Source organism: Papio anubis, chromosome 3, assembly GCF_008728515.1.
Source record: "Papio anubis isolate 15944 chromosome 3, Panubis1.0, whole genome shotgun sequence".
Classification (NCBI taxonomy): Eukaryota; Metazoa; Chordata; class Mammalia; order Primates; family Cercopithecidae; genus Papio; species Papio anubis.
The window spans coordinates 109,620,014-109,642,325 of NC_044978.1; the positions used below are offsets into that span (position 1 = coordinate 109,620,014).

The 22,312-nt window shown below is 32.6% G+C and overlaps 1 protein-coding gene across 5 annotated transcripts in view; it reads right to left on the reverse strand.

The window, feature by feature from the left end:
- Positions 1–260: 260 nt before the first annotated feature.
- Positions 261–22,312, reverse strand: part of EPHA5 (EPH receptor A5) — a 340,958-nt gene continuing 318,906 nt past the window's right edge. For 4 of the 5 annotated variants that reach the window (XM_017958795.3, XM_031664478.1, XM_031664476.1 and 1 more), the window contains 3 exons: positions 15,311–15,504; positions 11,377–11,532; positions 3,598–3,703 (listed from right to left, as the gene is read on the reverse strand). In XM_017958795.3, the coding sequence (XP_017814284.1) occupies positions 3,598–3,703; positions 11,377–11,532; positions 15,311–15,504 (456 nt within the window). Of the gene's footprint in view, positions 3,704–11,376; positions 11,533–15,310; positions 15,505–22,312 lie in introns of all 5 variants that reach the window. The other variant, XM_017958793.3, reaches the window with a different exon arrangement.

Consider the following 22,312-nt stretch of genomic DNA (forward strand, 5'->3'; position numbering starts at 1 on the left):
AGACAAAATATTGGAATATATATATATATATATATTTTTATATATATATATATATATTTTTTGAGACAGAGTCTCGCTCTGTCGCCCAGGCTGGAGTGCAGTGGCCGGATCTCAGCTCACTGCAAGCTCCGCCTCCCGGGTTCACGCCGCCATTCTCCTGCCTGAGCCTCCCGAGTAGCTGGGACTACAGGCGCCCGCCACCTCGCCCGGCTAGTTTTCTGTATTTTTTAGTAGAGACGGAGTTTCACCGTGTTAGCCAGGATGGTCTCGAACTCCTGACCTCGTGATCCGCCCGTCTCGGCCTCCCAAAGTGCTGGGATTACAGGCTTGAGCCACCGCGCCCGGCCTGGAATATAATTTTTACAGTAATCTTACAACCTTAGAATACTGACTTGGTAATTAAAATGCAAGAAATGAAAGATCATGCACATTATAATTTTTTAAAAATGGGAAAATCAAAATCTTTACATTTTTACATAGAAATAATACATTATGAAAATAGCAACTGATTATATTAATAATATACATGAGCAAATGACAAGATTAGAAACAAATTATGATTGGTCAAAGTAGTAACTGAGTGACTTCAAGTATCAATGTCTGTTGAAAATTACTCCCTGTACCGATTTTTCAAAGGCCAATACTGTGAAAGAGTAATGTCCCTTAAGATGTTGCTACTGGCGGTTATAATATCATTATGTATTATTTGCAAAATCTATTGTATGTACTAAAATTGTCATGTCTGTGCTTTATTTTTGGTAGTCTGGTGGGTGACAAAATGAAGCAACAGAATAAGAAATCTCACAATCAAGATTTGTTAAACTTTGCCTTGGATTATGGCCTCATTACATTTTACTAGAGTTGCTCCTCTCCTTGTTCCCTTTCTCACATTTGAAGATGAGATTGGCATTTTCCGATTGGTGACATATAAAATAGAAAACAAATATTTTAGAAAGACACTCTTTCCTCTTTTTTAGGGAAAGTACTTTTTGTTTGACAGTCTCTTTATTCATTCTAAAGTCATATTAACCTTCCTTAGAAATTCTCAACCAAATTGAGATGCAAAAGAAAACTATGTGGCTATTTAAATTTCTTTTCAATTTACTTTCCAAAATGATCACCAAGATTGCAAAGAAGACAAATAAATTTGATCCAAATTAATTTATATTCTTCTTTTGTTAAAAAGAGAAAATCTATATTGTAACTTAAAGTTCTAGTCATTTAGATATACTCCACCCTGACCTCACAATTATCTTTCAGCATATAAAGTTGGAAAACAATGTACAAAATATCTTTGTTATATCTAAGCAATTGTGGCAAATTCATCAGCCCTAAAGGATATGGTAATTTTCCTTTTGAATCAATAAGGCTTTCATTTTGAAGTTTCTCAATTGTTACTTTATCACTTAGATTTGAATATTTCTATAAAATTCAATAAAGTGCAACACAATCTCCATTTATTTTGTACAAAAGTAATTTGTTTCATTAATTTTCTGTTTATTGAAATGAACAAATGCATCTTTAATAATGGTGATGCCTATTTATGATTTTATCAAGAAAATATTAAATTCACATCTCTGGAAATTTCACTAAACTAATAGATTATATGTTTGCAGCACAGTTTGTGTGGACCCATGGTATATAGCCCTTATTATAATGAGAACTGAATATATCATTTGAAAATTGTTTAGATTTTTGTTGTTGTTTTGATGCTTCCTGGTTCTTTAGAAAAGAGGTACTTTACTGCTTAAGTAAAAGGTGGGCAGAATAGGAAGGAGTTATTTCCCAAAAATTTATTCTTATATATGCTAACATTCAAGTAAAACAAGTGCTTGGAAAACAGAATATCATTAATATAATGTGACTGTATTTCTGAGAAATTCCATTAATCCAGGCTTCTCTGATCTACTGTACTAATAACATTGATAATCATGAGTAGGCTGTATTTTATTTAAATGCTCTGCTTTTTGAATAATCACATGACATTCCATAATTTTTATAAAGTGTAATAATACAAAAATGTTGGTTATCTCAGGAGCTCAATTTTGTACAATTTCTAATACACTGCATAATTTGTATCACCAATATAAGTCTTCATCATGTGTTGTATATAGAGCATATATAGAAGATATGTTATATTCCTTAATAAGTCTAATTACATAATACATTGGATTGTTTCATTAAAATAAACTCAATGCTATGTAACTGAATATAAAATGAAATTAACAAATGAATAAACATACATCACAAATAAAACTTGTCAATTCTTGAAATAAAATTCTGAAGGGAAAGAAGCATATATATATATATATTTATGTGTGTGTACATATATATGTATATATTTGTCATAAGTCCATTGCTGCCTTAGAGTCAAATTTCCTAGAACTGAGTCAAAATGGGAATGGTTACAAAGGATTAACACTTAAGGGTGATGCTTCATGCTATGTGCCTGGATTTAACAACATTAACAGAAGCCTGCACAGTTAAATCCTTCTACATCCTGCTGAAAATGTGCCCTTCGGTGTCAACTTTGCTTGACAAGATACTTTTTAGGACTCAGAAAGGTGAAATTTCTTACAGGGGTACAAGATTAATGGCTACAAGAACTGCATTGTCACTGATATCACAAAGTGTTTTTAAAAATCCAAAGGGGATTTAGTCATACACATTTCCTTTTAGTGAATAAAGAGATTAGCTTTTGGACACATGAGAGGAAAAGAGACACAAGCTTGTGTTAAATTTTGTTTTACTGCTTCCCTATTTCTCCTATTCATATTACATTCTGGAACACTTGCTCCTTTATGTTGCTAAAATTAAAACACTATTAGAAATGCAAGCAGAATGGTAACACACACATGTGCAAGCAAACACACACACAACTCCGTCTTAAATCAGTTCCTGGGTATATTGCAAATTATACAGTATATACACATTTATTACTTAATAATCTCTAGAAGAGCAACTAAAAGTAAATTTTATAACACAAAAAATAAATATACACCCTGTATTGTACTTTTTCTTGATGAAGCAACATGTTTTTACACTAGTTCCTATAACTTAACGCTGTGTAACAGCATTTTAAAATTACAAAAGAAGATATCTATTAAGAAATAATCTAATCATATTGCTCTTCAATACACTTTCGTAGACAATTAAGACTTGAAGCAAACTTCAGTAAACTGTAGCTTTTGTTAGCTCACAAATGGCTATAAAACATTTCCTTTCAAGTAGATCCCTGGAAGTTTTGAAAGGGGTTGCCTTAATTCAGTCTATAAAAGTGCTATATATTTATGTATTTCAGGTACAAAATTTTGTAGAAGTAGTGGGAAGGATTCTGTTGTTGTAACTTAAGATGACATTTATCCTCATGTCCCTTTTAATGCAAGATATGTTTGCTTCATGAAAAATGAAGACTAAGGACCAAGAACTGGAGATTTTAGTAAAAACCATGATTACAAATTCTGTGGCCGAGGCAAATATTTTCTAAGGTTTAGAAATCAATGTTTTCCCTTTTCCCCCTCTTTTTGTTAAAATAAATCTCAGGACTGTTTACAAAGTGCAGAATCATTCACTTGAAGAAGTGACATTTACATGAAGTTACAATGGCACCATTCCATTTACCAGCTGCACCTTCATTTCTTGAAGGCTGTTCATGATCTTCTTCTGGTGACCGACAAGAGTCACTCCAAGCCGTCTCAAATCCCTGCATGAAGAAAGCACACATTGGATGTATTGATTCAATTTGCAGCACACCTCAATATTTCATGTTGGCAAAGGGGCAAACAGTGCAGACACTAGTTAGATTTCAGTCCTAATTCAGACATACAGAGTCTAATTTTTAAAGGTTAGGCTCTAAAATTATACCTCCAAAATCTGTTAGTAGTCAAAAAATATTTATAATGAGGAATGATATAATACATATTTGCTCTCATTTGTGGACATCACTATTTTAGTGGTGCAGAGTGGTGATAACACAAATTTGCACATTGTTACCAATAAAGAGTTAACAGGTACAATTTCACTGAAAAGTTTTGAAACTCCAGCTCTACAATATGCATTAGCACTTTTTTTGCTAAGAGAAGCTTAAAATAGACTTTCAATATTTTATAGCTAAGCAGTTGAAAACCAAAGTCATAAAACGACTCATTCTATACAGTCATTTTATATAATAGATATCTTTTGGAGATAATCACCACTACACTGCTTTTATAACAATGTTTTATGTTTTTTGTTTTTGTTTTTGTTTTTTACTTTATACTAAAAGTACCAGAACTTTTTTTTTTTTTGAAATCAAACAATATCCAAGCTCTCCTGGCATTTACAGCATGCTGAAGATTACACGCTTTCAGAACACTTTTCAATCAAGATACTTCTGTGCATTTTTTTCAACATGCTTATTATTCAAAATAAAATTACAAATATTTAGATTTCTAAACTAACAACATATTATGGAGCTCAAGACAAGTAGCCATGGTTTTTCAACATTCTTTTACAGGATATTGAGGAATGCTATTCCCCTAAAGTATGTATTTGTCAGGTATGTTTGGCAAATGATAAGCATTAATTACATGAAAAAATAAGCATCAAAAATTCAAAATCCTAAATGACAAAGATGTTTGCCATGTTAGATTTCTCTAGGTAATTACCTTATTGAACACATTATGTGAAAAGTGGAACCTTTTTCCATTCAGTGTGTGTTTTAATTTCAGATTTTCTTAGAGTTCTATTGAATTAATTGCATTAGACATTAGAATCATTACAGGTAGAAACTGAATAGTTTTAATTGTTCTTTGAATTCAACGAAAACTCGTAATTATCAGAGGATAGAAATTAAAGGATGCCAAGGCTCTGTGCATACTAGTATTGGAAATATTTTTTTGAAAATAATATTTTAGTTTTCTTTTCCCTTTATGGTTTCTTTATTTGTTATGAGAGTTTTAGGAAATGGCAAGTAGCTACCCCCACCAAAAAAAAAAAAAATGCTATTGATATTTGTGATGGAAACATATTTGATTTTTAGAATGTGAATATTCAACAGTAAGCTTAAAAATTATTACAACTAAAAGATACCAGATTGGAACATAAAAATAATAATAGCAGTAGAGATGGCATGGAAGATAATCCTCAGGGAAACTTACAAATTAGTAAAATTAGCTTTGAAACCAAATCATTATTATTAATAATGGAATAGACTACAAAGTAGCTAATTACAGACCAAATGAGGAATATAAGAGACACGAGTTTAATCTTGTCTCTTTTCAACTAAACCAGAGTTTCTCAGCCTTGAACCTGTTAACGTTATAGGCTGGATAATTCTTTGTTGTAGAGGTGCTGTCTCATGCATTGTAGAATATTCGGCTACATCCTTGGCCTCTGCCCACTATATACCAGAAGCACTGCACCACGACCAGGCCTTCATTTTGACAAGATAAATTGTCATTGACAATTTACCCTGAGTGGCAAAATCTCCCCTGGTTGAGAATCATATATATATATATGTTTTTTTCCACACATATAAATTGGTGACATTTTATAACCATATTCACACACCAATTTAGACACATATATATTTGTGACACTTAATTGACATATGTCCTGTATGCTAGAGATATCAATAACTGTATGATACAGATTTTTAAATTTCCTTTTATGGATGAAGAAACAAAGGCTTAGATAATTTGAATTACTTAGCTATATAACACAGCCAATTGCATAATCAAGTTAGGGCTAATATCAAGTACTTAACACCCAAGTCTATACTTTTGATTCATCATAATTCTAAGAGATGATTTTGAGTAAAGCATTTCAAACTATATGCAATAATTTATTCATCTGTAAAATGAGAACTCTGTAAATGTAATTTAAAATATTCAAAATTCTAAAAGAAAATATCTAATGAAGGGAACGAAACACATACTTTGCCTGAGGCTATGGTCACCAAATATGACCATGGTAGTTTCTGTTATGCACTATTATTCTCATGTTTCCACAAGTAAATTATTAATTATAAAGAATTACGTAGATTTGGGTATTCATGGGTGTTCACTAGCAAACTGGATCACAGCCAAGAGAAAGAGGATGAACATTTTTTCTTAACCTGAAAACCGTCTCTGCTGGACAATTTAATTAGGACTAGAAACAAAGTTTTAAAACATGTGTTTTATCATATGTTTTATAAAGGCATAAGAAATACTAATGAATCCAGATTTGGAAATAAGGTTGTAATAATATATAGGCTTAAAATGCGTAATTCATGATTGCTATGCTAATTATTAGGAATTATTAGGAATGAGCCTTTGAAAATAACCACTACTGTTTATTCTGAATGACTTGAAAGAATTTATAAGTTCTCCTTCAAACATGGAATTTATACATACAATCACAAAATTTAAATTTGAAGTGTGTATGTGTTTCCATATTCCAAATCTTGGTTTTGTCTAAAGGATATCAAATCACTAGTAACTTATTTTTATTTCTAGTATCTTAACTTGCTGTACATTAGATAACAATATAATTTCATCTTCTGGATATGACTTGAGAACAAGAAAGACTGTAGCTCGCTCAATGTTTTGGCAGTTTAAATTTTTCATGATAACTATATCATACTAAAGAATTGTGAGGAATTTTATTTGATTAATAAATGTGGGTATCGTTTGTGTTTATAGAAAATTAAAATTTTTATTTTGTCAGAACATTTCATACTTACAGATTTCAAGTTAAATTTGTTTGAATTTTAACAGTGAACTAAGGACAAAATTTTATTTCAAGAACAATTTATTATCTGATTATCCCTTGAGATGAATGTCAAAGGGCACTTGCTCCTCTTCTTTTTACTTCTCTGTCTTTCCTTTTCATCGCATCCTAAACCCTATCTCCCCAGGGGAGAAATAGAATTATAGAAACAAAACACTGAATTTTGCATACTGAATAAATAATGTCTTCTCTCATGACATTCTGTTGTTTTTCTCTAAATCTGACGTGTTATTTGAAAAACTGTCAAACTAAGGTGCAGAGATTTAGAGGACAGGATAACTATAATAATGCATGCAACATACATATACCTTTATACAATGTGATTTTCAGTGAAAACGTGGAGAGATAAGATTATTTATGCAAGTTAAAATTGTTCTCAGCAACTAAGTAGTTTCTTTGAAATGCATCTTAATATCTGTTAATAACACTACAGATGAGAATTAACACCGTATTAGATGTTTAAAGGTTAAATAACTGTTCAAATATTGCTAAATACTTTAAGGTAGTTTCTTTTAAGTAGTTAAATCTCACATTTTTTATTTCCAATAATTCCCATTTTACTGCCTAAATCACATATTAAATGCTCAACTTAGCATTAATTACATAAATTTCATGGAAATAAAAATAATGATATTGCTACCCTATATACAATAATTTTTGAAAAATAATTTGGAAATGGTACAAGATATGCATTTTTAAATTTCATTTTTCTAAGTAGAAAATGTTATAGCTACACAATGTCTTAAGTGTGTTCCCATTATAAGTATTACACAAATTTTATCATGATCATGTATAATCTTAAGTAATACTGAAGATCAATTCTAGCGATACCGAATTACATTTTGATAAAGGCTTATGAATCTAAACATGATGAGACTGGCATTGTTACATAAAAGATAGTTTGGATTTTGTTGACAAAATTGATTACTTTTAGAAAAGCTCCAAATGTTATGAACTGTCATTGTTGGGTTTACATTTCAGTATTTTTTCAAACATTATTCAATAGTATTAAACAATGGAAAAACACTGATATTAATGACGCTAAAATGGCAGAATGAAAATAGAATAACCAAAAGTATATAGCTGATGTTAGAATCAACTCTTAATTATTCAGGCTTAAATTAATCTATTTACAGATGATTCATTCTCTTGCTCATTCTTCTCCCTTCTACTTTACACGCCTTTTAGCCATATCAGCCATATCACTGGCACTTAGCCCCAACCAACATTGGCTGAATAGGAGAAGGGAGAAGATAGATTAATGAATATTCCCTAAACTTCAATGTTTATTGCTTTTGTCAGAGTTTTATCATGCAGTTGTATGTTTGTCCTTTTCTTTTTGTTAACTTTGCAGAACCCTAGCAATCAATGATATAGATATTGTACAAGATAGATATATTACATCTGGCAAGAAGAGATCTAACCATGGTCTGTTAATGGTTCTCAATGGATGAGACATTGTGAGGCTAGAATACAGAGGAGAGTAGGTACTCCTATGTGTACTTTAAGTGTATAATAAATCATGCGTAATGACTTATTGATAACTGAATAAATCTATTTGTATTAATCTGTAAAGATTTTGGCTCTGGATTTTGAAAACTTTCATTTTATTAGTTTAAGACTGTATTCCAGTAACTGCTGATAACAGGAACCTCTTCAGCTGACATACAATTGGTGTAATATTTAAATTTATTGGATTTTGCTCCTTTTCTGAATAACCAAAGGTTGACAGTACTGAGCTGAAAAGAAGTTTAAAAAGTAGCTGTGATTCTGTCCTTAACTGAAATGTTTGGATTCAATTTTCAACTCACCTCACGCTCACAATTATCCCTATCGACAATAATCCACTGCACTTATGCAAGATGAGATAGTTTGCACCATTACTGCCACAATTGTTTTCATATGAATACTGAACACAGAATAGCAAGGTTTAGGCACAAAGAGTAGCAGACAAACACATCTAAGATTGAAAGCCATTTTCATGAATATGCTTTGACTCTAAGACCTCTAATTTCTTCATTACCTTTCAATATTTAGCTATACATGCATGTACTGGCAACAATCCATATACAAGTGAAGTGATGGAGATTTTTAACAAAAGTATGTAGTTCTGAAAATTGTATATTTATTGCTTTCTTTTAAGCCCACTTTGAAAACAAATTTGATGTCACAAATTACAATGTAGTTTTTAAATGTGGCAGTTGGACTATTTGCTTTATATGAATTGATTTTCACATTTTTCCTAAGTATTTACAACAGCTATGAATGTATTCTTCCATTCTCAACTTCTATTATCTTTTGACAATAACTCTAAAAATTATATTTTATTATTTTATTATACAACCTTCATAAAATTAATATGGGATAAACACTATGTGTGAAAAATCAGTATCAAGGTGTTTTGAGAACTGATCTTTTTCTTTTGCTGATAATCCCATCTCCTTTGCCACTAGTCCTTAGCAATGACTGACTTTTTTTTTGGAAGAGAGTAGGCAAAATGAACAGATGAACTTTTTAAAAAAAAATTTTTGACCAAACAAGTAACTGATTACTTGAGTGACTTAATGTTTTGATAAATGTTTTTAGAGTTGAAAAACATATAGTTGAAAGCAGAGAAAACAAGGGGGCATGCAGTTAAATTTAAAGTGCCTAGACTCTCTCCAAAAAAACAGCTTTCTTGGAGTTAGGATCTGTGGGCCCAATTCCTGGTAAGAAATGTATTAATGATTATGATCCCTGAGAATTTGGAGCAGTTACCACAGTGAGACCAATACTTTCTGAATGGGAAAATGCTGGTAAGTCTCCCAATGTAACTTTACTCTTCTTGGCAGAGTAAATGAATTAAAAGACAAAATGTTTGAATAAAGGCAATACAGCAAGAAGAAATAAGCTGGAGAAGAATCATTATGATAAGACATAAGAGGTTATTAGTGTTTGAAAGAAAATAAAAACTAAAGAGCATTTGGGGATAGAGGAGCATATAGGAAAGAAACAGAAAAAAAAAAAGGAATAAGAAAAATGTGAAACTATAACGCTAAAATATTCGACATATTTATAGTATTTTGGGACCCCGAAGATATAAGTAAAACACAAGTAACTAATGCAAAAAGTATAATTTGTGATTATAACTATTTTTTGAAGGAAGAAGCAAAAATGTAGTAGATGTATGTATGTACAGAAAATGTGCTATTTTAATAAAAAGGAGACATTGTTTAATGCAAATCATTTTATTATATATTTACAAGTAATCTGACATTGGGTAGAAGAAATACCTACAATATCATTTTAATATAAAATGACAAATGACTTTAATAAATTAAAATGACCATTTTTACTGAAAAATTAAATAGCAATCATGTAAAAATAGTTTTAAATTATCAGCAAATTTTTCAGTATACTACTTTAAATATAGCACAAATGAGTTCCTTGAGTGTCCAAAGAAATAACGGACAAAGCATATGTGTCATCAAGTAGATATGATTTGGCGGACCATGAGAATGAGATTCAGTAAATTAAGAAAGCAAGCTGAGTGGCTGGTTTCAGGTCCTTTTAGTTATCGGTATGAAGAAAGAGAATGCTGAGAATGAGAAATTAATTGGTGATAAATGGTGGTACCCTGTTACCTTTTGTGGGGAGGAGCAGTGAATTCAATGAATCAAAGAATGCCAGAATAATAGAGATGGTGAATGAGAACTGCTCAATGTTCATATCATGTGTCGAAATGAAATAACAACTATGGTTTAGTGCTTCACAATATTCTACCATTTTCTAAACCTTACAATATTTTAACCTTTGAATTGGCAGGTAATTTGAAGTAAGTTATCATTGTATTCACAGGCTAAAACATTAATGTTAATGTAATCTAGATGGAACCACCATAAAGACAGTTATTCACAAATAACAATTAGGCTAAAACAACCACATGTACAGAGTATATAATAAAATACAAACAACTTACAACCTTAAAGAATTTAATATTTAACTTTAGTGATTTTTATTTAATAAGATTTGATAAATTTTATCTTAAACGTGCAAACAGAAAACGGCACAATTGGTTCCACTGAGATTGTACCAAATAACAAATCAGAGGCAGGATCTGATACATCCTTAGATTGCAAGAATGTAAGGTGCACCGCTTAGAAATTAAATGAGATCCTGCCAGGGAAGCTTTGTTTAAGCTGTTGTTACCTTGGTATTCATCGTAGAGAGCCAAAATGTACAAATATGTTTGGTCCTTATGTAGGACTAGGCACACCAATTGTGCTTACAGTTAATTTTGTTTGGTATTTACATTCATATAACATAGATACCAGTATAAAAAAACTTGTCAAGAAAACATCTTTTCCACAACACAAAACACCAGTATTTTGCCAAGGAGCTGTTATTCCAATTATTCAAGTATGCCAATGTTATTTGTTTGAAGCAAACAAGCAAAGATACCGGTCACACGTAGCATTAACCATGCAGTTGTTAACAATACAGGCTAAAGATGATGAGGCTTCTTTGAGAGCTGCCACACATCCACAAAGGTTAACTGATTTCCCTTGACCTCATCCAAATTGGTTTTTGAACAACTTTTCTTGCCCCAGCAATTATGTAAAAATTATCAGAAAAATTACTCACTCCAAGGTCACCTGAGCCACAGCGTCCATTGAACTGTATCCATTTTCCATGAAAATCTCTGTATACCGGCCCATCTTGATTGCCTCTAGCCATTCACCTACTGATCTGTAGGCCCCAGATCCTAGTGGGCTATGTTCTGCCAATAAATTAGATACTCTAAAACACATAAAACATAAATATTAATAGTAACAATTTAATTCTTTCATAACAAAGTTTACTATAATGTTAACTTATATTCAATGGATCTTTGAGTCTGTAAGTATATTTATAGAGGAGAAATACGTAAATGCTAACATGGAAGAAAATAATTTAAAATACAGGAGAACACAAAATCAGTCTACTGAGATTATTTTATCCGTAATTAATGATGACTTAACATGAGGACTTACTAATAAGTAAATTTTACGTAAGACAACACAATAGCTAAAAATTTTATTGAGTACTAATAGATGAACCCAGAGAATTTTTAGGATAATAAAACCACTCTGTATAATGGTATAATGGTGGACAGATTTGTCTAAATCTGTAAAACGTACAACACCAACAGTGAACTCTAATGTAAACTATGGGCCTTGGCTGATAATTATGTGGAAAAACAGATTCATCAATGGTAGTAAATGTATCGTTCTGGTGGTTGATGCTGGTAATAGGGTGGGGGAAGGCTACATAATGTGTAGCGTAACGGGTACGTGGGAGATCTCTGCACCTTCCACTCAATTTTGCTGTATACATAATATTCCTCTAAAAATCTTTCTACTAAAAACTTGCCATGTAGTGATTTAGATATACTACTCTTTGTTTATGAAAATAAGAAAAATGCTACCCACTACAGAAACGTGGGATAATTTGTGCAAAGCCAATCGATTATAGACGTGCTAGAGGAACTTACGCTCATTTAAGTAAATTTATCTGGAAGTTAAGGAACTATTTATTCTTTATTTTATACTCTTAAATAGAGTGCTTCTTAATTCACCTAGGAGTGGTAGAACATGAAAAACAAAATGTAACCCCAAATACAAAACAAAACTTAATAGAATCAACTAAATCAATAGACACTTTTAATGACACTACATTCACATTCTTTTGCCAATAATAATAATGATATAATGATGATGATGACTTTTAGAAATGTATCTTAAGGAAATAATCAGAAAAAATGACAAAAGGGAACTAAATATTAAAAATAATTTACATACCCATCAGGTAAATTTACATCATTTACATGTGAAATTTACTTAAGTAAATTGCAACTATAAGAAAAAGAACACAAATACTTTTCTCTCTACTTAGGTTCTCTCCACTTTCTCACATTCCATTTACACTTGCATGTAGTTTCTTCAAAACCAATTTTATAAAAATTACTCTAGTTGAGATGGGCAAAGATCTCTCTTTTGCCAAAATCTGTGAGCATTTTCCAAAGTACAAAAGGACTGACCTCTTGGAAACATTCAGCCAACACCACTACCACCTCCCACCTCACTCTTGAAATCCTACTCTGTCTCAACATTGTTTAAATCACAATTCTGTGCGTGTGTGTGTGTGCGCGTGTGTGTGTGCGCTGCTGGATTCTCCTCAATCTCCTTTGCCTGCTAGTCTTTTGTTGTTGTTGTTTTCCTGACTTTAAAACTCGAAGGGAGTCAGGACGTGGCCCTATATTTTTCTACTTAGGCTATAACTCCACTATAGATAATTTTACTCAGTTTCATGTCCTTAAAAAGTATCTGTTTTTTAAATATTTTTATTTCCAGACTAAGATTCTTCTGTATCCATATGCCTATTTTGTGCCTCCATATTTCTCAGAGAAATACGGCCCCAGGTCCAAGACCACACTTCTCATCTTCTACACATCTGTGTGCTCCTGAAGTCCTCCCCATTATAGTATGATGCGACAGTCCACCTCTTCTCTGTCCTCATTTTTCTCAAAACCTATCATTGTGCATACCATCTATCCAACTTCCAATGTATTGTACAGCCAACCACTTCTCTCCCATTCAATATTAATACCACCTTATTTCAAGATATCATCATATCTCACCTGCACAATCAATCTAACCTTCTAGTATTCATCTTGAATTTAATTCTCACTCTCCACTCCAAAACCAAACACACAATTGGTTTTGAAGTTTTTATTTTGTTCAGCGTCTCTCTCCCAACAGTGCATTGGCTTCATAAAGGCAAATACTTAGGTCTATTTGCTTAATGTTCTATCCTTGGCACCTAGCCCACAGCATGACACAGAGTATAAAGGTAAATAGATGTTGGATGAATAAACGAATACGTTATAGTGATTTTTAGCCATTAGGCATGAATTGTTAGAGAACTGCAGAAAGAAACAGTTGGAGAGTAAGATCTTAAAGTTGAAATTATGAAAGAATTGCAATTTTGATAATAGCAAGGTCTAGAATATCAGCATGGAAAGGAGAGTACAAGGTAGACTTGAGAATAAAATCATTGAAGGAGAAAAATTCAAGACATTTAGAGATACTGGAATATCATCTACATAGTTACTGAAGTCATCAAATCTTGTGACATAAGTAGGCATGGAGAAAGGGCGAGACAATGGACCAGGAACTAACAATTTCTAGAGTCAGGATATGCAGAAGATTGAATAAAGGAAAGGCAGTGAGTGGTAAATTTGGTCTTAAAACAAAACCTGTTTAAACAAAACCTAGAAAGCTGAATCCTTTATATTGCATATAATGAAATAAAATTATTTAGAAAATTTTAAATGCTCTCAAGCTATAATAATGATGCCTATCTAAATTAAATAATTTAGAACATTAAGTATTTACTCCTTTCATATGTCCATTTCTGACAATGTAATATAATTCAAACAGGTAGATGAGAGAAAGTCTTAGTATTTTATGTGACAATAAGCAATTGAAAAGCAGATATTTAGGGAACAACATACGGAATAACTGCTAAGAAGATACATTCTCCATTTGTTACCACAGGAAGTTAATGATGCTTGAACAGAGTTTGAAAATTCATTCATCATTTGTATTTAAAATGACTTTTCATCTAGTAAACAAATGTTATGTCGGAATCATAGAACTTTTCTAACTTTATTAACACATTGTTTCTCATTTAGTGCATGCTAATAGGCAGCCAATTTAGTTACTAACATAACACCTTCTTGTAAAAATAGACAACTGCCTCAATCATAGTGAAAATAACAATCTGGTAAATTTTCTAGTACAGAATCAAACTGATTTATTTTTTGAGAAGATAATTCTGTTTTTCAGATAAAGAAAAAGACATGCTTTACAAATATGAAACATTATTTAAATGCATTCATGTGCTATTCAGAAAAGTAAAAAATATGCTCATTTACTCACATAAATTTTCTCCACGAGATTACTCCTTTATCAGTTTTAAATCTCATTCAAACTACACACTAAATAATTAACCAAAAATCTGTCTGCAACTGGATAAGAGCAAAAGGGTCCCTAAAATTGTCAATGTTTCTAAAATATGAACACTAAAATATATTCTAAAGAAATCAGAGTAATTATTGTTAGATATCTCAGGTTTAAAATATATCAGTGCTTAATTGGCTTTTTCTTATGTTATAATCTTATATTCCTCATCCTCACCTATCCTCCAAAGTGCATGAAAATTCACACATTTAAGTTTTTATTTATTTATTTATTTATTTATTTATTTTAATGCTAACTGAACATGGCTACAGTTCATTTTACTGAAACCTGGCATTTTATACTATTAGATTAGGTATAGGTGATTTAAAGTATAATTTAGTAACATATTTCTTCACCGTAAGAGAGTAACATGAAAAAAAATATATCCAAATAAATTAGTGTCATATAGATTCATAGAGTAATGTCTATACAAGAATGATTTAATTGATAAAATATTTGTGACATCAATCTGTATTAGCTACATTCTGGAAAATCATTTGGATCTGGCCTTGTACCTGCATGATGCATTAACCAGTGTCTTCAAACTACTTGGGTTACGTATCAGCTTGTCCAACATGTTGACTATTTCATCAAACTTGGGCCTGCTATTTCGGTCTTTCTGCCAGCAATCCAGCATTAATTGGTAGAGAGCAGCAGGACAATCCATGGGGCTTGGCAGACGATAGCCTTCCTCTACTGCTTTAATCACCTGTATAAAGCAAAACAGAATCAGTCCCCCAACACCACAAATTTAGTATAGAATAGCTTAAAAAATGTCCCACTGTCCAACTTTTATCCTGACTATTGCAATGATAACTAGCATTACTGTCTTTAAAATCCACGGCTATTTCCAATTGCTACAAAATTCAACATAAAACAAATATACTATGATAATATAAAAAAGATAGGCTTTCTTCACATATTATAATTAAAATAAATGGTAATCATTTTTCTTAAAATCTTGGTGAAGGGTGATTTGTAAAATTAATTGACGTAAAATATACAGTTCATGTTTTATTTATCCTTGAACTCCAGAATCAAATAGAGATTAAATTTTCTAGTGATTTTTCTGAAAAGTTAATGTCTTTTTAATGAAAAAATATGTGCACAGCCACATTTTTAAAGTAATAGAACTGCAATTTTACTTCAAAAGAGACTTTTGGATGGTAAATGATGGATAAGTCAAAGGCTAAATTAGCATAACTGTCTCATGTATCATTTAATAATGTCAAGGTCTGACTGTTTATTATCATCTGCTGATTTCTGTCAGGAATCTGGAATGACTGTCTAGTAGCACAAGGGTTATAAATATCCTTGATTTTAAATGTAACCACACATAAGAGTATCAGCCTAATTGTGAGGTCATTTTATCAAAAACATTTGTGATGTTGCTGCCCCCATCAAAATACCTAACTTAAGAAGAAATTTGTTTATGCTACCAAACACAGAAATACAGGTTTACTTTATTACTAAAATTCAAATATTTGAGTGATCCTAAACAAATATTAATGAACATATTTCTCAATATCTTATTTTGCATATTTAACAATTAGTCTTAATTACATTTTCTCACAAAGAATTCAGAATTGATTTGATAAATTGAAAAAATGATTAGAATGGGAACTTACAAAGATGATTTTAATTTTTTTTTGTTGGCACATATTAATTGTACATATTTATGGAATACAGAATGATCTTTCAACACATGTATAAAATATATAATGATCGAATCATGGCAATGAGCATACCGATTACTTCAAACATTTATTACCTGTGTTGTGAACATTCAAAATCCTCTCTACTAAGCTTGTGGAAAATACACAAGAAGTTATTGATAACCGTATTCATCCCCAGTGCTGCAGAACACATGAACTCATTCCTTCTACCTGGCTGTTATTTCGTATCCCTTAACCAGCATCTCCGCCTCCTCCCTTCCCCTTCCCCTTCCTGGCGTCTGATATCCACATTCTACCCTTCTAATTCCATACGCTTATTTCGTTTTCAAAGACAATTTTTAAGCACTGGAAAGAAAACATGCTCCTTATGATAAAGAAAATGGCACCTGACCCAGTGCAGTGTCAGATGGAAAGAAGATTAAATGGTAGATTTAAAAGACATAGGAGTAGAGAGGAGAGGAATGTAGTTAAAACCAAGCAAATTCAAGCCTATCACATTGGATGGTAATTTCTGTTAACTTTAGGCAAGCACATTTCTGAGGGTAGAAAATGTTGTCAGATATAATTTGGGACTTCTTTCATTTGAAGTGAGTAGGGAACACCCAGATGGCAATTTGCAGGAATCTGGCTAGAGCATAGGAGATAGCCGGACTGATAATATAAAAGTAAGGGTCATCAGCACTTGGCCACAGCTTGAAGTCGATGTAGTTTATATCCCCTCTGGAAAAGCATATAATAAAGGTTCCGAGAAATACCAAAAGTTAAGTGCAGGCAAAGAAATAAAAAGTACTCAAGGACTCCAAAATTAAGTGGTCAGATAAATTTAATAACTTTGAGCAAAAGACCTAAGAGCAGCCTACTACCTTAGTTAATTTACCTCAAAAACAATTTAGTAATTATAAGACAAACTCCAGGAGATAATGTTTTCAGTAATTATAACATATGATTAGCATAGCTTATTAAAATTTATACATATTGAGAAATAAAATAATAAAACAGATAAATGAGAAACATACCAGCGAAAAATTTAAGAAATAAATAAAAGTGCTAAATAAGTCTTGAAAAAATATTTAGTCTGACTGGTGATCAAATAAAGGAATATTTTTAAAAATTATCATTTGTACGCAGATTGATAGAAGTTTATTTATTTGTTTGCTGATTATAAGATTTTCCATTGCTGATAAGGATGGTTTTTATTCCCTTTAACAGCATATATGTATCAAAATAAAGCATCCTAATATAAATAGCTTAAGTCATGTAATATATTTGCTATGCAGTGAGAATAGTAATTCTTATTTACTCAAAACATGATTTATTTCATAATTTGCACTTTCTCCAAAGCTGTTACCAATTAATTTGATTTTTTTCTTTGGCACCTATTTTTTTTTTAAATAATCCTTCCTCCACTAAGCACAACAATGTAGATGTTTAGTTTAAACACCTTAATAAGTTATTTGACCTGTGAAGTTATTTCTAGAATTTATTTCTTAATCAGTGTTATTTTTGGGTAAATTTATATTTAGAAATATAATTCTCAACTTACAACTGGGTCCAGGTAAATTAGGTCATCAAATGTAATTCTAAATTAATTGTTAGAATTTATTTTAAAAATAGATTTGGAACTATAACTTCACATTTTATATTTAGAAGTTTCCTTTTTTTATTATTTTTAATGTTTGTTTTTTACAGGTTTAGGGTGAAATAGATAGCATTATTACTCTGGTAGGTTGCAAAATGATGGAAATCTACCAAAATTGACCACAGTGCAATTAGGTGTTCATTTTCCCATACAACTTAGAACATATAACGAAATGAGTTCTAATCTCGACGGACTTCCTCATTACTATTAGATTTGTTGATACAGGTGGCTGAGATGAACAAAGTAAAGACAATTAGAATTTTTACAGGCAAGCTGGCACCATTTCAGATGTGCTATATCTGAAATAGTATATTTCAGATGTGCTATATCTGAAATAGTATAATATACTATGCATTTTCTTGGCATTAACATGTAAATTGATAGTCTGAACACAATGCTGCCTCTCTTTCCAATTCCTAAAAATATAACTCATCCCCCTATTTGGTATTATTCATCTGATAGCAGGGTGGCTCTCTGAGCTCCTTCTATCACATAAGTGTCATTGGGTTTCCATTTTTAGGTGTATATACCTATTGTGGGCATGGTTGCTTTTCCTGCCCACAGATCCTCAGCCAGCAATAGGAATTCTGAAAGGCTTTATTTACAAAAACAGAATCCCACATAGTATATCACCCAACCAGAGTATGCCTTTTGCAATAAAGAATGTATGAGAGTATCACAAATAGTTAAGTCCTCACCTACTATCATGGATACGTTCTGGAAACTGACTTTCAGTGAAACAAAGTATAATGAAACAAATTTTACTGTAAGCTACTTGATATAAACATGAGTTAAGTTCCTAGGGCATATTTCTGGTTACAAAAACATAACTAAACTTCTAATAAAGACCCAAAACACCTCTAATATTAAACTTGGAAATAAATGTGAGCTATACATACGTTTAAGAAAAAGTGACAAAAGCAAGTAAGATAATTACTTATTTGCTTATTCCAGTTTAGGGCCACAGGTGGCTGGAGCCTATCCCAGCAGCTCAGGGAACAAGGTGGGAACCAACCTTGACGCGGACACCATCTCTTTGCAGGACACACTCACACTCACACCCACACTCACTTGGATGGGGACCATGTAGACACACCAATTCACCTTCCATATCTTTGATTATGGAAGGAAACCCACACAGACATGGGGAGAACCTGCATGCTCCACACAGACAGTGGCCCTGGCTGTGTGTTGTTATATTTGTTTTTCTTATCAATATTATAACAAAGTGATGTTGAACAAAATGATGTTATTCCAGGTACTTTTGTACTTCATGAAGTGCTGATAAATTTGTAACAACTCATTCTCCCTGGGGGAGGACAAATTTGTAATATTTGTATCATGACATGGTGTAAACACTCTCTCCATGCCAATTGTAATCTACTAACATGGTCTCATCCAAGCAGAAATATTCTAAAAATATGCTAGCTGGTACAAACTTGTTGGAGCACACCAGCACACATAGCTCATCATCCAGAGGCAACAAGACACAGCTTAAACACCAACATGGAGACAAGATTCTGAAAGTATGGGTGACATTCTTCAAGTTGCAGTGTATATATAGTCAGAGACTTCTATGTTGTGCTCCATTCCCAGTGACTCTTGCCAGAAAACACAACAAGGCTCTATCGAACTAATAGTTATGAATTACTCATGCAAAGAGATCAAAAGAGGAGTCACCATAATGGCAAGAATAATTGATATCGAGCATCAGGAAGAAGTTGGACTTCTTTCTCGGAGTTGGGGCAGGGAGAAATATGTGTGAAACCCCCAAGAATAAGGAATTAGATCAGATCACCAGTTAAGCCACCATGACCTGCCAAGATCATAGTGAGGGGAATTCAGACTGGATACGGAGGAGGGGGAGGATAGGGACCAGGTGAGGTCCTACGATCAACTATAGCTACAGGCTGCAGTTCCTCTAGTAACCTGCCTCTTCTGAATTCTTTCTTAAGAGAAAGTGCCCACAGAACCAGGAAACAGATGCTCTCTGAACCTGTGTGAAGTAGGTGTGTCATGGTAAGAGAATAGAGCATGGCGACCATAAACATTTGTCTCTAGGCTCTTCACCTGCAGAGATAGTAACTGGCCAACGACTCTAGCTGCTGTGCTCTAAAGCCCTTCATCACATGTACACTGCATAAAGCTTACTTTATGCACATTGCTTCCAGGCAATTATGGAGCATGGCAGGGATAATAAGACTCCTTTAAAACGGCATTTCTCCTCCGTTGCTTGCACCCAATTATCCTTCCTTCCTTCCGTCTCTACTGTACCTAGGGACATACCTGTGTCACTGTCTGACATCTCTCCCAGCTTCCCTTCATCTCTCCTCGATTTTTCTTAGAAATATTTTTCTTAATATCTAGTTATTTCCTTTTGACAAAGGCTTCTTGGAGGGCCTGGATTAGCCTATGGATTATGTCAGTCATAGCCATGCAGACTGTTTGTGATTATCTAAATTAATTCTTATTACAAATCTACGAGATAAAAATTATTATACATATTTCACAGATGAAACACCTCAGGTTTCAAATAATTAGAAGGTTAAAGAAATTGCCCATCTTTAACAGCTAAGAAGTGGGGGTGGCAGGATTCACAAATTAAGTATTTTTCTCATGGAAACCTGTGGTCTTTCCATCTTGGTGCTGAGTCACACCACTGAAATTAGAAATTATCATCACTACACTTCAACACACACCAAATAAAATAATTTAAGAGAGGTATGAACATCACCCTATAGAATCATATTTATTTGCATCATAAATAAATATACATATGAATGTCACCCTATAGAATCATATTTATTTGCACCATAGATATATATTTACATATTATATATATTTACATTTATTTAAATTATTGTGTATATATATGCTATATATATCTCTCTCCAGAATTAAAATGAGCTATTTTGGAAGATAGTGCATTCTTCATCACAGGAGAGGTGAAAATGTAGGCTTCAAAACTGACTGAGTGGCAGGAAGATTAGGAAGATTATAGGGAGAATTCAAGCATTAGCTGTGTATTTCCATGACTTAAGTTCTATCTAGGGCTTGAGTACCTATGTTGCTAGGCATTTACTTGAAATCTCACATATAGGAGCTGTTACTACGAGATATAAAGCTCCCTGCAAATGACTAGTGTTTACAAATTTATTTCTGGAAGTAAACCAAGATAACATAGAAATAGTTTCAGATATATCAGTTTTATTCTAAGATTTCTTTCCGTTTTCAATAGTTATTAAAGATATATTGAGTATGTTTTTTCCTTAGTGCATCAATCTTAGATTAGTAGACTTCCAGAGATTAAAGACATCTTAGAAATCTTCTATTGAAGCCTATTATCTTAGAAATCTTCAATTGAAGCCCTTTACAATCATTGAAACTGACCAAGAGTTGTAGAATCCAAGATTACTGGCTTTAAGTCCAAGATTTGTTGTTGTTGTTGTTGTTAAACAGCCAGTTACAGAAATTTTGAGCTGAAGAACTGATAATTTTTTATGTGTCACTTTTTCAAAAGTATAACAATTTTCATGAGGATACTAGTTCCTAAAATAATTACTTACATCCGAGGGCGGCATTATCCTTAAAAGATGAACATTCTTTGGTCAAAGACATTCATTTTAGATTATATAGCAATGAGGCTAAGGAGTTGAATAATTTACTTACTGTAAAATCTTAGTAATTTGCAGTATTTAGATAGGAACTATATTCCTCATACCCCTTCTTTAGTTAATTACAACATGCTGACTCTTTGTTTTAGCAAGAAATATGTCAATAATATACATATTCCTTATATGTTTATGTATATTGCTTATACACATATCATTTATACTGCAGATATATGTGTATCTGGCACATCAGAAAAGAAATAAAGAATAGGCCGGGTGCGGTGGCTCACGCCTGTAATCCCAGCACTTTGGGAGGCCGAGGCGGGCGGATCACGAGGTCAGGAGATCGAGACCATCCTGGCTAACATGGTGAAACCCCGTCTCTACTAAAAATGCAAAAAATTAGCCGGGCGAGGCGGCGGGCGCCTGTAGTCCCAGCTACTCGGGAGGCTGAGGCAGGAGAATGGCGTGAACCCGGGAAGCGGAGCTTGCAGTGAGCCGAGATCGCGCCACTGCACTCCAGCCTGGGCGACAGAGCGAGACTCTGTCTCAAAAAAAAAAAAAATAAAAATAAAAAAAAAATAAAAAAAA